General features: G+C 44.7%; 1 protein-coding gene across 1 annotated transcript; it reads left to right on the top strand.

The window, feature by feature from the left end:
• Positions 1-1,672: 1,672 nt before the first annotated feature.
• On the top strand, positions 1,673-18,144 carry LOC105493158 (uncharacterized). The gene is given in 6 exon segments (XM_011760630.3): positions 1,673-1,727; positions 2,927-3,000; positions 3,201-3,344; positions 7,090-7,617; positions 7,620-8,024; positions 17,881-18,144. Coding segments are annotated over 6 exon segments (1,470 nt in total).
• Positions 18,145-20,005: the final 1,861 nt, after the last annotated feature.

The raw sequence follows: 20,005 nt of genomic DNA, 5'->3' as shown, positions 1-20,005 counted from the left end.
AGGAAAAGGGGAAGTTGCTTGCGAAAGTACTTAGAAAAGTAATATTTCCAAATAAGGAAGGGGCATAGGCTGTGAGCTGGAATGTGCCTGAGAGCATGTCCAGCACAAATATCTTGGTTAAAGTATAAGGACATAGAATATACTTATTCCCTTATATCTAACAGCTACATAGGATAGGGCTTAACAAAGAGTTTTTAGCACAAAGCAAAGAAGGCTTGAAGGAAGTTAGTCTTTAAGAGAAACTATTATTTCTAACACTTACAATTTATTCTTTAACAAGAAGGGAAACTTTGAAGAGGAAACTTTTTACTTTCTACAATTCTCTCCTCTTGATTTTATATTTTTCTTTAAACCTTTTTTTTTTTTTTTTTTAACGTGTTTTGGCTTAGTTGTTTTGCTTGAGTTTTTAAAAGAAAAAGTTTCCTGATTGATGAAATGTGAGGGTAAAAGGGATAGCCAATCGAACTAGAGCACAAGTACTGCTTTAATTACTTGGCAGAGTGTCCAGCAAAGGTCCTTTATAATACTACCATACATCTGCTTGGGGATGAGTAAGGGTGGACTGATGGGTCAGCTTTTGGAAGTGCCTGACCTTACTGCAGCCTGGTAAGTCTCCAAGGAATGCCAAATGTTCCCCTTGTCATTGGAGACAAGAGATAAAATTGGTCTTGGAAGATGGAGGCTGAATGACCCTTGAGGACTGACCCCCACAGTACTGCACTTTAGGAAATAGCAGAGAGAGTCTGGCACAGTTTACTATCCTAGGCTGTAGGATCTTGAAAAAGAGCTACCATGCAGTCCATGTCTTGTCGATTAGAGGACCATCTGAGTGGAAAGGAGACAACCTGAGCTTCTGGGCTACCATGTGCACAAGCATAATAATTGCTTTTATTTACAGGGCAGAGGGAAAATTTAATCCATTTTAGCTAGGCATCTACATCCTGATAGCCTGTCTTAATTGCTATGGCTTGCCTTAGATTTTATTTCTACTACAGAGACTTTGGTTTGTCGCTATGTTTGGGAGAAGTGATTGATGGAGAGGTTGAAGGAACAATAAAGCGTATTTTAAAAATTCCTTTAGGATCCTTTCCTGAAATGTCAGTTTCCATATTATAAATACGACTTAATGAAAGGGAGGAGTTTTCAGATGTTGCAACAGTAAGCTGTATAGGATTACATTGGTTATGTTGACAGCTAGAAAGAGCAACTCTTGGTGAAATGGATATACAGTTTTAAGGACAAAGACCTCTGGAAGCAGTCCACCTTAGACTTTTAGTGTTCTATAGGATATTAGATCAAACAGAATATAGAGATTTTGTTTTAGAGGGACAAGAGTCCAGTTCCTACAACTTATATAGCTACTATTCTCTGGATTATTAGTATCCTTACAGGAACTTACATCTTTCTAAACTAAAGAAGTCCAAGAGGGACAGAGATATTTTTCTGAAGTAGTAAGCTGTCTTTGGTTATTTAAATCTTCACAAGATATAACTAAACAGGCATCACAAGTAATAACTTCAGGTGAGTTAGATCTAGTTACATGAATAATAACATGGGGAATAAAGGGAAGAAAAAGATAAAGCTTCTCTTAGGCTTAATTTGGTAGCGCTTGACCTTGGAACAATGGCTCATGATTTTGAAGGTGATGACGCTTTCTTGACTCGGGTATGATATGTCCATCCTTTTTCTGCTGTGTGAACAGCAGTCTCCGTGGTTAGCAGCACAAGGTAGGGTCCTTCCCAGGCTGGCTCGAGTTTTTCTTCTTTCTATCCTTTGATGAGGACGTGCTCCCCAGGCTGCTGCTTGTGTACTGGAAATTCTAGGAGTGGTACCTGTGCTAAAAGATTTTTAGTTTGGAGAGAAGGGAAAGTGGAAGATAAACTAAGTATATAATTTCTGAGAAACTGATCTTTTGTTTTAAATGTGGGGGCATCAGCAGTGGAATGTAAGGTATCTTTTTTACTTTACAGTCCCTACTGCCTTTTTGCTAAGAAATTTCTTTTTCCTTATTTTTACTTATGTTGTTTCTGAGGGACCCTTTGGGGCTCCTTATTTTGTCAGAACTTTGCATATCCTGGGGCGTGAGGCACCAGCATGACGCTTCCCTCTCCATTCCAGCTCAGCACTGCCTAGGGCACGCTGCAGCCCCACCCCCTCTTAAGGTCTTGGCCTCCCTGTGGCCCTCACCGCTCCCACGCATTGGGGCCTTGGGTATGAGGGGCCTTGTGATTCACCCGACCACCCCTGGACCTTGCTCCTGCCCGAGCCCCTGCCATCTGGCCCCTGGCCTTGGGTTGGGCTGGGCTGGCTAATGGCTGCAGCGGCCCCCTCCCCTGCACAGCAAATATCTGTCTGTGGTTAGGTCCTCCAGCCAGCTCACACTACAGCCTCTCTAGGAGCTGCTGGAGGTGGAAACTCGTTGGCATTAAGCCTGAGCTTAGAGGGGCCCGGCCTAGGTTCTTTGATGCAGTTGGAACAAGATTTTTTTTTTTAATAAGGTGTTCAGATAATATTTCTTTTTGGTTTAGTAATATTCCTTTTCCTTTTGAATTTTTTAGCACCTTTTTATAACCTTTTAATGTAGGTAAAAATACATATTCTTATGCCTCCTTATTTTACTACAAGTATATTTTACTTTCCCTACATACTCTGCACATAAACTGTTTAATTTTACATTCAAGATGCCTACTTTTAAATTATACAATATTTCTTGCATAAATTATCTTTTATAACTTTTTTGCAACTTTCACAATCACTGACATGCCTCAACTTTTTGACTACCTTTTGCCCTATTTCTCTCCCCAGTCTTACCTTCTGTGTCTTTCTCTGATCTCTCTTTCAAGTCTTTCACTTATTCTCTCCCTCTCTCTCTCTCTCATTTGGGCTCTTTTTCTGTCATCCCGTTTCCTCTTTCTCTTATACTTAGTCTTCTGCGCTGGGTGGGATCTGCGTGGCCACACAGTCCGGGCCCTGGCCACCGCCAGCCTAGAAGCTCGGGAGGTGCCTGCCCCAAGTTGCATGAGTCATGCCCCTTCGCCTCCTTTGTTCTCCTCCTGGGGTCCGATCCCCACCCTCTTCTTCCACGCAGAGCCAGGCTGGGGAGAGGGACCCACCCTCTGGCGCGCCTAGCTGCCTGGCTGCGTGGCACAGGCTCCTGGCCCCAATGCCCTCATACTCCCCCACTCGGCTCCAATTTGCAGGCGTCCATGGCCAGCCGGCCTCCGAGGGTGGTGAGACACACCCAAGCAGCGAGCAGCGCACAAGGCGCGGGGCTCAGGGACCGGCAGGCTGGGTGGCTCTGGCTGTGCGGGAAGAGAGTGTCCCAGCCACCGCTGCTCTGCCAGGTGCCGGCGATCTGCAACAAAGTGGAGCCATACTCACCACTCTCACTTTCTCTCTGACTTCCTTTCCTAGTTTCTCTTTCCTCTCTGCTGGTCCTTCCCTTGCCTCTTTCTTCTCCCAAGAAGAGGGGAAAGGGAAGTTATGAACATTTTTCCTATGACCGGAAGTTTGTGTGAGGTTCAATCTCCCCCAACGGGGATTTTTCACCTCTTTTTAACCTCCAAGACACCTCAACTAAGGAATACTTCACCCCCCAGGCCTCCCTGTGGCTTTTCTTTCCTTAGTCCTGACTATGGAATGCTTTACCTTGATATGTACCAACCAAAGAGCGCTTCACCGCCCCGTGGCTTCTTTTTCCTTAGTCCTGACCACCAAGGAAATATTTTACTGGCTCCCATGGCGTTTCCTTCCTTGGTCTGTGCAGAGTTGCCTGGTCCACATGGTATGTGAGGATCTTTTACTCCAGGTCACCAGCGGTTTCTTTCCGCATTGCTGAGACTCCAGTTTATTTGTCACACCTGGTGGGTCTCGATTCCTTAGCTGGAGGCCTCAGTAACAAGGCAGTGGGGCACCTTCCTCGTGAGAGAGGACCAGAGACCACCACCCGCCCCCCACCCCTGCCCCGCCCCCGGAGGAGAATGGCTCCCCATACAGGCCACCACCATTGCTATAAGTAAAATGTTTATTTAGAAACAGAATGCTTGCTCCTCAGTACTGCAAGGAAAAATCAGCATTTAGATTAAAAGTTTTTTCAGCAAGGCAATTTTACTTTCTGCAGAAAGGGTGCTCCTCACAGATGAAACAATGGTGACTACACACCTGAACAAAGGAGGGAAGCAGTTTTTATTCCTTATGTAGCTTGTCCCTGCTACTGTGTCCTGTCTCCATTGGCTGGAGCTGGACCTCACAATTTAAATTAAACTCTACTGGCTAATAACTTAAAACTTTCCTAAATAGGGAAAGGCAATAGAGAACAAAGGAAAAGAGGAAGTTGCTTGCGAAAGGACTTAGAAAAGTAGTAATATTTCCAAATAAGGAAGGGGCATAGGCTGCGAGCTGGAACGTGCCTGAGAGCATGTCCAGCACAAATATCTTGGTTAAAGTACAAGGACATAGAATATACTTATTCCCTTATATCTAACAGCTACATAGGACAGGGCTTAACAAAGAGTTTTAAGGAGAGGAGGCTTGAAGGAAGTTAGTCTTTAAAGGAAACTATTATTTCTCACTTAACATTTATTCTTTAACAAGAAAGGAAATTTCGAAAAGGAAACTTTTTACTTTCTACAGGCTGATGAGTGCAGTTAATCCTCATTGTTATGAGCATCACTATTATCATCACTTGCAAGAGCCATGTGACAATATTTAGATGATTCTGGGTTCTTTTAAAGTACATACATACTCAGGATTCCTTTGGGAGGATGCAATTTCACATTTATATGAAAAACTGTCACTACCATACTCAGCTCTAATAATATTTGATATCACTTGGTAATAAAGGTTTGTCGGCTAGGCACAGTGGCTCACGCAGCACTTTGGGAGGCCAAGGCAGGCAGATCACGAGGTCTGGAGTTCAAGACCAGCCTGGCCAGTATGGTGAAACCCCATATCTACTAAAAATACAAAAATTATCTGGGCATGGTAGTGGGCATGCTACTCGGGAGGCTGGGGCAGAAGAATTGCTTGAACCCAGGAGGCAGAGGTTGCAGTGAGCTGAGATCATGCCACTGCACTCCAGCCTGGGTAACAGAGCCAGACTCTGTCTCAAAAAAAAAAGGTAAATAAAAAATAAAGGTTTGTCATCATATACTCAAAAGTACTTCTGTTATTCAAATCTTCCTAACTGGGAGTTAGAACTATCTCTGATTCTGTTCTTGTAGTTGTCAGAGCATAAAATGCCCTTCCCACTCTTTCCTCATTTCCAGACTCCAAAGCCATCTACTTTGGCCCATCTACTTTGGACTACTGTTTTCTTACTGAGCACTGACAGTACCTTTTGTTCTCTCTCTCTTTTGGTAATATCTCTCTTTTGGTAATTCACTATACACTTTCTAGTTTATTTAACTGCATAAAACTTAGTTCTCCACAAGACTATAACTGCCTTATGAACAGAGATCAACACCTGAGAATCTTCAGAGTCTCCTACTACATCATGTAAGAGCTCACTAAATGTTTGATTTAAATAACTAGGCTTAAGAATAATATATTGGCCGGGCGCGGTGGTTCAAGCCTGTAATCCCAGCACTTTGGGAGGCCGAGGCGGGAGGATCACGAGGTCAGGAGATCAAGAACATCCTGGCTAACACGGTGAAACCCCATCTCTTCTAAAAATACAAAAACAAAAAATTAGCCGGGCGTGGTGGCGGGCTCCTGTAGTCCCAGCTACTCGGGAGGTTGAGGCAGGAGAATGGTGTGAACCTGGGAGGCGGAGCTTGCAGTGAGCCGAGATCGCACCACTGCACTCCAGCATGGGCGACAGAGCAAGACTCTGTCTCAAAATAATAATAATAATAATAATAATAATAATCAGCAGCTAGTTTTGGAGAGTTTACTATATGCCACATCCAGTGCTAAATGCATACGTGGATTATCATACTAAATTTTCTGAACTCTATAGAGTAAGTGCTATTATTTGAGAAAGAAAGTGAGGCTCAGAATAACTTGCTCAGGGTCATACAGCTAGTAAGTGGCAAAACCAGGGCCTGAATCTAGCAAAGCTCTTAACTACCTCAGAACACTGCACAGTTCCAGCCCTGCTATACTATAGTCCACGAATGATTTCGATTTCACTAAGTTAGCAGTTTGAATTTCAGCTGAGCAGAGACATTTTAGCTAAAAAGTAAAATTTTTTTTTTTTTTTTTTTTTTTTTTTTTCTGAGACGGAGTCTCGCGCTGTCACCCAGGCTGGAGTGCAGTGGCCGGATCTCAGCTCACTGCAAGCTCCGCCTCCCGGGTTCACGCCATTCTCCTGCCTCAGCCTCCCGAGTAGCTGGGACTACAGGCATCCGCCACCTCGCCCGGCTAGTTTTTTGTATTTTTTTTTTTTTTTAGTAGAGACGGGGTTTCACCATGTTAACCAGGATGGTCTCGATCTCCTGACCTCGTGATCCGCCCGTCTCGGCCTCCCAAAGTGCTAGGATTACAGGCTTGAGCCACCGCGCCCGGCCAAAGTAAAATTTTTAAAAGGATGAATTAAGAGAATTTCCCACAGACATCTTTATAATAAAACGAGGGGAAAAGCCTCCCATGTCCTATTTATGAAAGTGATATTAAGGTGTGGGTCACAATTTCGTCAAGAAGTGGCTTATGACAATACAGCTTTGGTTTAGATATTTAAATAGGACCCTTTCTCTGCCCCTAGGAGGACGTGGAAATGAAGGATGGATGTGATAACTGTCAATTCAGAACTCTGCAAAATGCCAGACTCAATTCTTGTTTTAAGAAGAGCCAGGGCTCTTGTTCCACCCTGGATTCTTCACACAAAACAGCACCATCCTCTGACCTCTTCACACAGAGCAAGCTTTACCTCACTACCCAAAGGGGAGTGCTGATCCACATGGTCTCCCCATCCCCGCTAGAAACCGATCCCAAACACCAGCCGCTGCACAGACGTAGGCTACTTTGGTCTGCAACCCCCGAACTTGGTAATACCTCATCAACCCGACCCCTCCCCAACATTCAAAATGCCCGGACCACCATCCGAAAGCCAGTCTCTTATACAAAGGAGAATCCCTGCCTACAAAGTAGTTTTCCACCTCCGACTCCTCCCCACAGCGAACAGCCCTTCTGGATCCAACTAACCCACCGACCCCAACAGGGCCCAGCACCCACAGGGTTCACAATCCAGAGGAGCTACAAGCCCTGTTACTCGCAAGTCTCGAGCGTCCAACTCCAACTGACCTTCCCTCTGCCAGAGCAAGAACACCACGAGTACCCGCCGAGAGCGAACCTGGCTACACAAAGCCAGGCGCCCGACCAGAGGGACCCTCGGGGATGCCCTCCGCCCCTGGGGCTTCCCCGACCAGCCCCGCCGGGCGCCCCGCGCTCACCAGCTCTCCTCCCCCTCCTCCCAGCCTGACAGACGCTCCAGCTAGTCCAGCAAGCCGCCCTCCCCCGCCGCCAGCAAGAAGGTGGCGTCCCGCAGCTTCTGGTTACTCTTCCGCCTCGGGTACATACGGCCCCGCCGCACGACTCGGCGCTGAGGCCCAAGGGGAAGCCCCGAGGGGACCCCGCGCGGTAGGAGGGAGTGGAGGCGCTGGCGAACCACCCTGCCGGGCCGATGGAGCCGGGGCCCCGCACAGCGCGAGCGGCTCCTCAGCTGTTCATGCTGCTTCCCCAGCTTCTTCACCGGCTCCTGCAGCTTCCGCACCTCTTGGTCCGCGTTCACGTTGGAGTTAACGTCCTCCATCCTGGCCCGGCTGCCTCCGTCGCCCGCCGCCCACTCGCTCTCGCAGCAACAGGGAAAGAGCCGGAGGAAAGAGGCGTCCCCGCCGCTCACTCCAGCCGAAGCGTCCGCATGTAGCAGGACCAGGCCCCGCCGCCAGGGTCCCCCCAGCGCGGGTCCCGAAGTGCAGCTGGCGCCAGCCGAACCGCCTCCTCGGCGCCGGTCCGGGGTTCAGGGAGGGAGCACCAATATCTGGCCTCTGCCGCCATCGTCCCTCCGCCCCCCGAGGGTCGCCCCTGTAAGTGACCTCAAAGCGTCGGGGGTGGGCGTGGCCGCCGGCGGGCGTTGAGAGAACCCGGCGCAGAGAGGATCACCGAGCTCCCGACAGGGCGGGGCCAGGTGTGTGAGGGGCGGGGATTGGGCCAGGAGGGGCGTGTCCGGACTGCTGGCTGAAGTGGCGCGCTACTGGACGCGCGACTGAAAGTCCCTGCGGTCCCGGAGGCGAGCAGAAGGTATGCCGCGAGCCGGGCGGAGGTGGTGAACATGGTCGGCTTGTGGTTCCCACGGACCAGTCCCGCCCGACTCCGGGCCAGATCTCGAGTGGGCATTCAACGGGGTCCGGGGAGAGACAGTTAACTTTGTTCAGCAAATATTTAACCGATGCCTACTTTTAATTAGAGATTGTCTCCGCTGGCGGGAGCCTCAGAGACAGCCTGTGTCCTCTTTCTTCACCTGAAAGAAACCCAAATTTCAGACAATTAAGAGAGGTCTAAGTTAAAAATAATAAATATAATTTCTTCCTACTGGCCAGATACCATGCTAAGCCTTTTTTTTAATTATTATTTTTTATTTTTGTCGCCCAGGCTGGAGTGCAATGGCGCGATCTTGGCCAGTTGGATCGAGTATTTTCCTAGCTATACAGACCTAGTCAAAGAACGTATTTGTTTGCCAACGTAATTGTCAAGTAATATATATTATCTATATAATGGACATCTAAAAATCATTGCTGTTTCTGACCAGTCTAAACTTGTTGCCAGAGGGTTGAAAATCATGACTACTGGCCAGTCAGGGTGCCTCACGCCTGTCTGTAATCCCAGCACTTTGGGAGGCCGAGGTGGGCAGATCACGAGGTCAGTAGATAGAAACCATCCTGGCCAACATGGTGAAACCCCCTCTCTACTAAAAATACAAAAATTAGCTGGGCGTGGTCACACACACCTGTAGTCCCAGCTACTCAGGAGGCTGAGGCAGGAGAATCCCTTGAACCCAGAAGACAGAGGTTGTAGTGAGCTGAGATTGCGCCACTGCACTCCAGCCTGGGGACAGAGTGAGACTCCGTCTCAAAAGAAAAAAAAAGACTGCTTCATGTATAGAAGTTTTCACTGGCATTTAATGCTTTGTGAAATAGATTCCAACTAGTCAGTGTCTGTAAGGAGAACCCTTCCAATATACTCCTTGAAAAGAATAGTTCACTGGACATATGAAGTTAGCACTAACGTTTGGAGCAAGAAGAGCTTGTTGTAGTGTGGAACAATGAATTAAGAATCAGAAAGCCTGATGTTGGGTTCTAGCTGTAGCATAAATGTGCTTGACCCTGATCACTGGTCTCTTAATCTCTGGTCCTTAACTTACTTTAGAATATGTGAGTTGGAGGATCTCCAATATTTCTTCCAGGACCAAAAAGTAAAGGATTCTGATGAGTCCTCATGGTTGCAAAACATAAGAGTAAATATACTTAAATATATAGAGAAGTTCATAGTAGATAGATATACTTGGATTTTTTAATTCAGTTGCCTTACTCAATATGTTACCTTTTTCACTCGATAAATATTGAGCTTCTACCATGTGGCAGGCACCAGTCTAGGTATTTGGATGTTTAATAGGCCTTGTGAGTACAAGACAACTTTCATGGGTTTTTTTTTGTTTTGTTTTTTTGGGGGTGGGGACAGAGTCTCACTCTATTGCTAGACTGGAGTGCAGTGGTGCGATCTCGGCTCACTGCAACCTCCAACTCCCAGGTTCAAGCTATCCTTCTGTCTCAGCCTCCCGAGTAGCTGGGATTACAGGCACGCATCACCACGCCTGGCTAATTTGTATTTTTAGTAGAGATGGGGTTTCACCATGTTGCCCAGGATGGTCTTGATCTCCTGACCTCGTGATCTGCCCGCCTTGGCCTCCCAAAGTGCTGGGATTACAGGCGTGAGTCACCGTGCCTGGTGACAACTTTCAACTCAAACCCACAGACACACACACCCTCAAGTCTGCTGGTCCTGTAGTTTTCACCATTCCAGTAAATGGCAGCTCTTTTCTTCTAGAAAAGAGCTTTTTTGGCCTTCCAAAGTGTTGGGATTACAGGTGTGAGCCACTGCGCCCGACGTACCAAATCCATTCTTTAAGCAAGTCATGCTGGCTCTGCATTCAAAATATGTCTGATTATTTCCCAGTACCCCCACTGCTGCAACTGTAATTCAAATCACCATCTTCTCTTGCCTAGATTACAGTGGTACTGTTTTAATGAGCTATTCCACTTTGCTACTTACAGTCTCTTGTGTACACGGCAACCAGATGATCCTTTGTGTACGTCACATCAGGTTACTCTCCTGCTCAGAATCCTCCAGTTGCTTCCCAGTGTATTTCAGAGCCTTTTCCCTGGCCTATAAGGCTCTAGATACTTGGCACCTTCCGCAAGTATCTCATTAAACCACCCTTCCCCTTCTCACTGTATCACACTGGCCTTCCCGATGTTCTTCAAACAAGCCAAGCGTGTTTCTATTTTAGGAACTTTGCACTTGCTTTTCCATCTATCTAGCATCTATTCTTCCTCCACGTTGTCTGACACCCGGCCATCACACCCAGCCGGTTGACTTTTACAATTATATTTTCCCCTTCCAAAAGAGCAGCATGTCATACTATATATGTTGTCTTTAAAACTAGGTCAGTCTCCACCTCCTGAGAGCCAGCATCCCTTAAGAGTTGCTGAGGAGGGCCAGGTGCGGTGACTCACGCCTGTAATCCCAGCACTTTGGGAGGCTGAGGCCGGCGGATCATGAGGTCAGCAGATCGAGACCAGCCTGGCTAACACAGTGAAACCCCCATCTCTACTAAAAACACAAAAAATTAGCCGGGCATGGTGGCGGGTGCCGGTAGTCCCAGCTACTCAGGAGGCTGAGGCAGGAGAATGGCGTGAACCCGAGAGGCGGAGCTTGCAATGAGCAGAGATCACGCCACTGCCCTCCAGCCTGGGTGACAGAGCAAGACTCCATCTCAAAAAACAAACAAAAAGAGTTGCTGAGGAGAGAGTATGAGGACAAGAATATTTCCTTTCTATCCTTAACCTTGGCAGGATCTTCCTCTTTCATGTTAACTATGATACCCTGTCCTCTCTGGTGACTCAGAAGTGTGACAGCATTTTTTTAAGTCACTCTAAATGTGACTGTTATATAGATACAAGAACTGTTATATAGATACAGAGCTGGTAGGTGTCTGAAGTATGCATCACAGTTAGCCCAACTAGCTTTTCAGGTGTTGTATTTTATAATAACCTTGCTTTCTTACTGAAAGAGGGACTTTCTTCTTTTCTAAGCAGGTGTGGCCATTTTCATGACTTGCTCCTACATGCATGTTAGCTCTTAGCAAAATTCCTGACAAAGTGGAAAATATTACAAGCCACTAAAAGCATTTAGAATGAAAAACTATTCGTCAGTGGCTTAAAGATATTTAGCCATTCTAAATCCTAAATCAAAGTGTGTGTATGTCTGTCTGAGCACATGCTAAAAAGTAATTTAGAAATTACTAGACACAGAAATATTTGCATTTCCTTAGAAAATGCTCACATTCTTTGACAAAAACCTTTGCCATCCATTTTTTAAAATAACAGATAATTTCACTAGACAGTCTGTTTGTTTAAACTTCATGGGTACACGTGGTCAGGAATTTTCTATTTATCCTCTTTCATCTATTTCTTAACAGCATCCTTCCTCCAGATGTGCCTCCCTCTGGTCTATCAAAGGGCCTCTTCTTCACTGTCTTGGCACATTGCAATTTTACAAAGGAATCCCAGGAACCTTAAAGGTTCGGTATATAAGAATTGAATTGAAAGCTTGGTGGCAAAAAGAAGGGGGACTTTTTTAGGGAGATTCTGTCTAGACGGTGGTCCTATACCACAGTGTTAGGGGGCATATATTATATAGATGTAGGGGTGAGAAAGTCTGTGATCAGAGCAGAGGGTGAACAGGTTCTTGAACTGTTAGGAAACTGCTGTCTTACCCAAAGTGAAACAATACCTTGTCTTTCACCGTTTTTCTGGCAGGAGATGGGAAAATAAGATTCTTAAATAACAGCTACTATTTCTTTTTTTTTTTCTTTAAGTAGTATATCAGTAGGTCAGTGAAGTTGGAAAAGTGGAATATGAACCACTTCTAAATGTCTTTGATGTTCTAGAGAAACTACTATTCAAAGATGGAAGAAAATGTACTAGGAATAATCCAAATCTCCAATCTCCAAGTCAATAAGATAAGTCTCAATAATCTGCCCTAGGATTTAAAATATATTATTCTGAGTATTGACTTAGAGATGCAATGGAGAAAGTAGATTATAAATAGAAACTTGTATCAAGCAAAAGTAAATTAAGGCCGGGCGCGGTGGCTCAAGCCTGTAATCCCAGCACTTTGGGAGGCCGAGGCGGGTGGATCACGAGGTCAGGAGATCGAGACCATCCTGGCTAACATGGTGAAACCCCGTCTCTACTAAAAATACAAAAAACTAGCCGGGCGTGGTGGCGGGCGCCTGTAGTCCCAGCTACTCGGAGGCTGAGGCAGGAGAATGGAGTGAACCTGGGAGGCGGAGCTTGCAGTGAGCCGAGATCGCACCACTGCACTCCAGCCTGGGTGACACAGCGAGACTCCGTCTCAAAAAAAAAAAAAAAAAAAAAAGTAAATTAAGCTACCATTAAGATAATAGCCTTATAATTAGCCTTCTAGGAAGTTGTAGAGAATTCCATTTCTGAGTCTTTGGGTACCCCTGGAGTATTACACAGACTGAAGGACATCATTAGCTATTCAGTTTGACCAAGTATGTCCACAAAGTTACTTTCTATTCATCATCCTTCTTATGTAGACAAAGTTATATGTGCCCTGGAAGTTTAATTCTGTAAATATCCAGGTCTCCAAATTGGCCCAGTAATAATAGTAACTAATAGCTATTGACCACTTTTATGACACGTAATAATTCATTTAAAACTCACAATAGTCTTTGGAGGTAGCTTCTGTTATCATCATCATCTGCATTTTACAAATGAAGAAACTGAAACACAGAGAGGTTAGATAATTTCCAGTCCCATAGCCAGAAGGTAGTGGAGCTGAATTTGGACCCAGCTGGTCTGACTTCAGAATTGTGCTCACAATCGTCTTTGGCCCATGAGCATGATGAGTTCTCCATTCTTTTACTTAAGAGAGTACTAATACCTAGTTAACCACCCTCTGGGGTGGGGATTGAGGAACAATGTTGAGAACTTAAGGGTCATTGCCTTTGGGATACCCAACAACTCAATCTTCTCCCTCTAGGAGCAAGTTTGCCAATTTTGATGTCTCAGCACCTCTGGAACCCAGCACTGAAGGAATCAGTTCCTTAGAGAGGAAGGTAGTTCCCGGTTCTCTTACTCGAAAGTTGGCTGTATATTTGGGCAGTACTCCAGGTACTAGAGAGATAGGTAGGAATGCCGGGAGACCCATCAGTCAGCAGTTTGCTAAAGTGAAATTTCAGTGTCCGGGCACAGTGGCTCTCGCCTGTAATCCCAGTATTTTGGGAGGCCGAGGCAGGCATATTATTTGAGGTCAGGAGTTCGAAACCAGCCTGACCAATATGTTGAAACCCCATCTCTACTAAATATACAAAAAAATTAGCCGGGCGTGGTGGTGCGTGCCTGTAGTTCCAGCTACTTGGGAAGCTGAAGCAGGAAAATTGCTTGAACCCAGGAGGTGGAGGTCATAGTGAGCCTAGATTCCGCTACTGCATTCCAGCCTGGGCGACAGAGTAAGACTCTGTGTCAAAATAAAAATAAAAATAAAGCTTCAGCATCTGAGCTGCTCATTGCAAAGGTTAGTGAACTAGCCCAGCCTGTAGGAGTTTTATGGGGGCAGAAGTTAGTGGAAGGAGTCTTTTACCCAGGGTAGTAGTGCCACCACAATCAACAAAGCAAGAAGATTTGAGAGTCAGAATTTACTGGCAAGAGTCCTGGGCCTATACACCAGAGAAGAAAATCTTGAACAGGTCCTGAAATAAGATTAGAAGCAGATCTGAAAAGCCAAAGTATAAGGCCAAGGAAACAAATGAAAGCCAGGAGCAATGGATTCAATGCTAGATGAGAGGGTGATTCTTTGTGAATGCCAAAAGGAAGTGGTTGCAGGCAGTTGCAACCTTTGTTTCCATGCCCTTTGTAGCAGGGCATTTGGAAGAAACAGTTGCATTTAAGGGTTAGGGATTCTGTGCCTTGGCAGGATTGTGAGTTTCCAACATTGAGACAAATTGGTAACCAGATCTGCTGGACTAGAGCCCAATCTGCAAAGCTCCCTAATGCAGAAGAGTGTAATCAGATTCTATCTTCCCATAGTTCCTAGAAACCAGATCGCCTTCATTGCACATCTTCACTCTAGTCTAGAGAAATGAGGGCAAGGTGTTGGACAGGGCAGGTTGGAGATGAATAGTTGGGTATGGCACCGGTGGCTCCCTGTTATCAGTGGGTATGGTTTACTTCACATAGGGCACCTACAAATGAAGTAGTGGTCAACAGAGCTGCTTTGTCTGTGGGCATGTTCGTCTACCTGCATTATTAGAGGACTTGTTTCCTCTTCCCTACCACAACAATCCTCCCAAATTCTTTGAGCTTTTTAGTAAACCACCAAAATTCTGCTGTGCAGTAACAGCAGGGCAGATCATGGTGTTAAATGTATTTATCTTGGCAGGGAGAGGGTATATGTATACTATAGGACAGCTGGAGTGTATGTATTGCTTTTCAAAGGGGGGATTGCAGGCTACATGAGAGGCAGTGAATTTCCCCAACCTCTCCAACAGCCAAGATAAAAGACATGCCTTTCTATCACTTCACCTTTGATGCATTCAGAGCTACATCATCATGTTGCACAAGGCCCCCTTTAAGAGTAGGCATAGCCTGGGCCAGGCATGGTGGCTCACGCCTGTAATCCCAGCACTTTGGAAGGCTGCAGTGGGTGGATCACTTGAGGTCAGGAGTTCAAGACCAGCCTGGCCAACATGGTGAAACCCCATCTCTACTAAAAAATACAAAAATTAGCTGGGCGTGGTGGCAGGCACCTTTAATCCCAGCTACTAGGGAGGCTGAGGCAGGAGAATTGCTTGAACCCAGGAGGTGGAGGTTGCAGTGAGCCGAGATCATGCCACTGCACTTCAGCCTGGAGTGACAGAGCGAGTTTCTGTCTCAAAAATAATAATAATAATAATGCTGCAAAAATAACATTCTCATTCACCAATCTCACTCAGTTGTTGGAGAAATTACTTAATTTTCAAAATTGTGGGGTAAGATGTGTAAGACCTATGCACAAAGCTATTTATTATGGTATTATTGCAATAGCAAAAGACTGAGAACAACCCAAAATTATCAATGTGGGACTAGTTTTAAAAAAACTATGATACATCCACGTGATGGAGGACTGTGCATCAATGAAAAGGAAAGAGATGGAGATCATGTAGCTCCAGGATAACTGGTTCAGAATGGTGCTTATAGCATGCACCTTTAGTACACGAAGCAGGAAGGGATATGAAAATATATACATATATACTTATGTTTGTAAGAAGCTATTATGAGAAGATAAACCCAAAATAAATAAAAATGGTAAACAAATGGAGAAGGAGGGCATAGAGTGAAGGGCATAGAAATAGTCCTATGGAGAAAAAATACATCAAGGAGGGAGGAATAGGGAGGTTGTTGGGGGGCGGAGGGCAGGATTGCAGTTTTACCATTTATTTATTTATTTTGAGACAAAGTCTTGTTCTGTCACCCAGGCTGGAGTACAGTGGTGTGATCTTGGCTCACTGCAATCTCTGCCTTCTGGGCTCAAGCAGTCCTCCCACCACAGCCTCCCAAGTAGCTGGGACCACGGGTGCTTGCCACCATGCCTGGCTAATTTTTGAATTTTTTGTAGAGACGAGATTTCACCATCCTGCCCAAGCTAGTCTCAAACTCATGGCCTCAAGTGATCCACCCAGCTTGGCCTCCCAAAATGCTGGAGTTATAGGCCTGAGCCACCACGCCCAGCCAAGGCTGCTTTTTAAAACAGCTTTCTTGACACATATCATATTCACCTTTTTTTTTTTTTTTTTTTTTTTTTAGACAGAGTCTCACTCTGTCACCCAGGCTGGAGTGCAGTGGCACTATCTCAGCTCATTGCAACCTCTGCCTCCCAGATTCAAGCAATTCTCCTCCCTCAGCCTCCCATGTAACTGAGACTACAGGCGCCCGCTACCACGCCTGGCTAATTTTTGTATTTTTAGTAGAGACAGTGTTTCACCATATTGGCCAGGCTGGTCTCAAACTCCTGAGCTTGTGATCCACCCGCTTCGGCCTCCCAAAGTGCTGGGATTGCAGGCATGAGCCATCGCGCCCAGCCAATATTCACCCTTTTAAGTATACAATGCAGTTAATTTGAGTAATTATACAAAGTTCTGCAATCATCACAACCACTGAGTTGTAGTATATTTCCATCACCCCCCGAAGTCCTTCATGCTCATTTGCAGTTACTCCTTGTTCCTTTCCCAGCCCCAGCCAACCACTAGTCTACTCTTTACTACTACAGATTTGCCTTTTCTAGACATTTCCTACAAATAGAATCATTTTGTGTCTGGCTCCTTTTGCTGGGCATAATAATTTTAAATTTCACTGAAGTGGTAGCATATATCAGCATTTCATTCCTCTTTTGTTGCTAAATTATATTGCATTGTATGGATATACCACATTGCGTTTATCCCTTCTCCTGTTGGTGGCCATTCAGGTTGAGTCCATGTTTTGGCTATTATGAAGAATGCTGCTGTCCAGGCGCAGTGGCTTATGCCTGTAATCCCGCTTTGGAAGGCTGAGGTGGGTGGACCACCTGGGGTCAGGATTCAAGACCAGCCTGACCAACATGGAGAAACCCTGTTTCTATTAAAAACTTAGCCTGGCATGGTGGCACATGCCGTAATCCCAGCTGCTCAGGAGATTGAGGCAGGTGAATCACTTAAACCCGCGAAGTGAAGGTTGCACTGAGCCAACATCACGCCACTGCACTCCAGCCTGAGCGAGACTCTTTCCAAAAAAAAAAAAAAGCTACAAAAATAACATTCTCATTCACGTATCTCACTCAGTTGTTGAAGAAATTACTTAATTTTTAAAATTGTGAGGTAAGATGGTATAATTTGGAGTTTTTCCTCTCGTTTCCGATTTCTCAGAAATTTGGTTACACTGTATTTACAGTTTTGAGAATAAATTTTATTCATTTGATTTAAATTTTATCATGAAATAGTTCAGTCATATACAATGGCATAAGAAGTGTAACAACAGGCCGGGCGCGGTGGCTCAAGCCTGTAATCCCAGCACTTTGGGAGGCCGAGACGGGTGGATCACAAGGTCAGGAGATCGAGACCATCCTGGCTAACCCGGTGAAACCCCGTCTCTACTAAAAAATACAAAAAACTAGCCGGGCGAGGTGGCGGGCGCCTGTAGTCCCAGCTACTCGGGAGGCTGAGGCAGGAGAATGGCGTAAACCTGGGAGGCGGAGCTTGCAGTGAGCTGAGATCTGGCCACTGCACTCCAGCCTGGGTGACAGAGCGAGACCCTGTCTCAAAAAAAAAAAAAAAAAAAGAAGTGTAACAACAATCATGTACCCACTACAGCTCAAGAAATATCCCTTCCTCCAGGAGAAAACCACTATCATGAATTTGTGTTTATCATTCTCACATTTATCTGTATGTACTTTTACCAACATATACACATTCTTATACAAATACAGTATTGTTTTGCATGATTTTAGATGGAATATGCACTGCATAAATATAATCCTGCTATGTATTCCTATTACTTTAGTACTAACATATTGAAATTTTCACAATAACCATAAGATGTGGAAAATATTATCCCAACTTTACAGATAAGAAAATGGAGGCTGATCAAGGTTGGAGACGTGCCAAGGTCTTACTGTCAGGAAAGAACAGAGGCAAGTTTGAACCAAGTGAGTCTGACACCAGAACATCTGCATGACTATGCCACACTGTTTCAAATGCTGTTATACTCTTGGTATTCTTATGCCATCTTCTTTTTTCCTCAGCATTATGTTTTCAAGACTCACCATGTTGATACATGTAGCCCTAGTTCATTATTTTCATTACTATATGGTATACTGTTCAATAAATAGACCATAGGTAATTTGTTCATTCTTCTATTAATAGAAGACATAACCAACAAAGTTGCAAGTGCATACTTGTACATGTCTCCTTGTGCATATGTGCAAGAGTTTCACTAGGGTTTACCCCTACAGGTACAATTTCTGGGTTACATGGTATGTGCATCTTCAAATTAACAAGATATTACCAAGTATTCTCTAAAATGGATATCATTTTACTTTCAGGAAATAAGTTTGTAAGAAATTCTGCTGTCCATAGTTACCATGTATAAAAAAAAGATACTACAATAAAAGAGAAGAAAACATCAAGAAAAATGACAAAAAATAGGAGCTAAAATAGAATAGCAAAGTAACCCAAGTCTGCCATTTATTTATACATTCTTCCTCTTAAATGCATGCAACAGAGGTGAAGCACAGCATTTCTCTACTCTCAATTTTCCTTGCCTTCTAAGTAGTATTCAACTCTCAGACCTTCTCTGAAGAGTGTGGACATGAGAGTTTACTACAAATATTAAAATTTCTGAATTTGACATGAATCACGTTAAGGTGGATTTCCCTCACAATTCGGCATTTCATTTGATCCCTCTCCTCCTCAAGCATTGCCATTCCCTACCAGCTTGAAATTTGCTATTTAATTTCACTCACAATGATGGAGTACGAAAGAGCTGAAATGCTCTATTTCATATGGAGATGTAGATACACTGTAGAGACATAGCTATAGACCTCAAGTAAGTTTTCTCAGCAAAGACCTATGAGAAAGTTGTAAGAAAACAACAAATTTGGCGTGATATTTTAGTTTGATAATTTAGATGCATCCAAGTAATAACAAATCTAACTGCATTTTAAAATAAAAATATAGCCCTAGTGATTTTCACTACTGTATGTACTGTATGTATACTGTTCAATAAATAGACCGTAGGTAATTTGTTCATTCTGTGCAAGCGAAGGATGATGGCAGCCTGAACTAGAGAATCTGATAGGTATGGAGAGGTGGTGACAGAGAGGAGGCAGAGTGGCAGGATTTGTCAATCAGATGTGAAGGGTGAGAAAAAAAGAGAGAGGGAGGAGGGATGTTCCAAAGTGTCCAGACTGTGCAATTTAATTTCCTTCACCTCCCTGTCAAATGGTAAGTTTGAATGCCAGCAGCACCAAAGCATCCTGTGATTGAAGATCTTTTGTTTCCCTAGATGCATAGTAAGGCAAGGCTAAAAGCCTCCAAGAAAATCAGAATGGCAAAATAGCCCCATCACATATTCATGTAGAAGAAGAGAACTCAGAAATGAATATTCTCTCTCAAGTGATGGCCTGGTCTCCCTTTGCCATTTACCTCCTCCTTTTCATCATATTGCTTCTTACCCTGTCTTAAGGTGCAATGTTTTGGGGTAAAAAGAGTACTCACTCTCATACAACAGCCAATGAAAGTGTAAATTACAGCAAGCTGTTTGGTTTTTGTTGTTGTTGTTGTTTCTGAGACAGAGTCTCACTCTGTCACCCAGGCTGGAATGCAATGGCACCATCTTGGCTCACTGCAACCTCCGCCTCCCAGGTTCAAGTGATTCTCCTGCCTCAGCCTCCTGAGTAGTTGGGACTACAGGTGCCTGCCACAATGCCCGGCTAATTATTTGTATTTTTAGTAGAGACAGGGTTTCACCATGTTGGCCAGGCTGTTCTTGAACTCCTGACCTCAAGTCATTCGCCCTTCTCGTCCTCCCAAAGTGCTGGAATTACAGGCATGAGCCACTGCACCTGGTCTACAGCAAGGTTTTTGAAAAACAATATGGCAATATTCTCCAAGAGCTTAACTATATTGATAGGTTTAGTCCAGATAATTCTAGATCTGATGATTTAACTTAAGAAAATAATTATCTGGAAA

Source organism: Macaca nemestrina, chromosome 7, assembly GCF_043159975.1.
Source record: "Macaca nemestrina isolate mMacNem1 chromosome 7, mMacNem.hap1, whole genome shotgun sequence".
NCBI classification, from domain to species: domain Eukaryota; kingdom Metazoa; phylum Chordata; class Mammalia; order Primates; family Cercopithecidae; genus Macaca; species Macaca nemestrina.
This window is presented reverse-complemented; position numbering and strand designations above follow the sequence as displayed.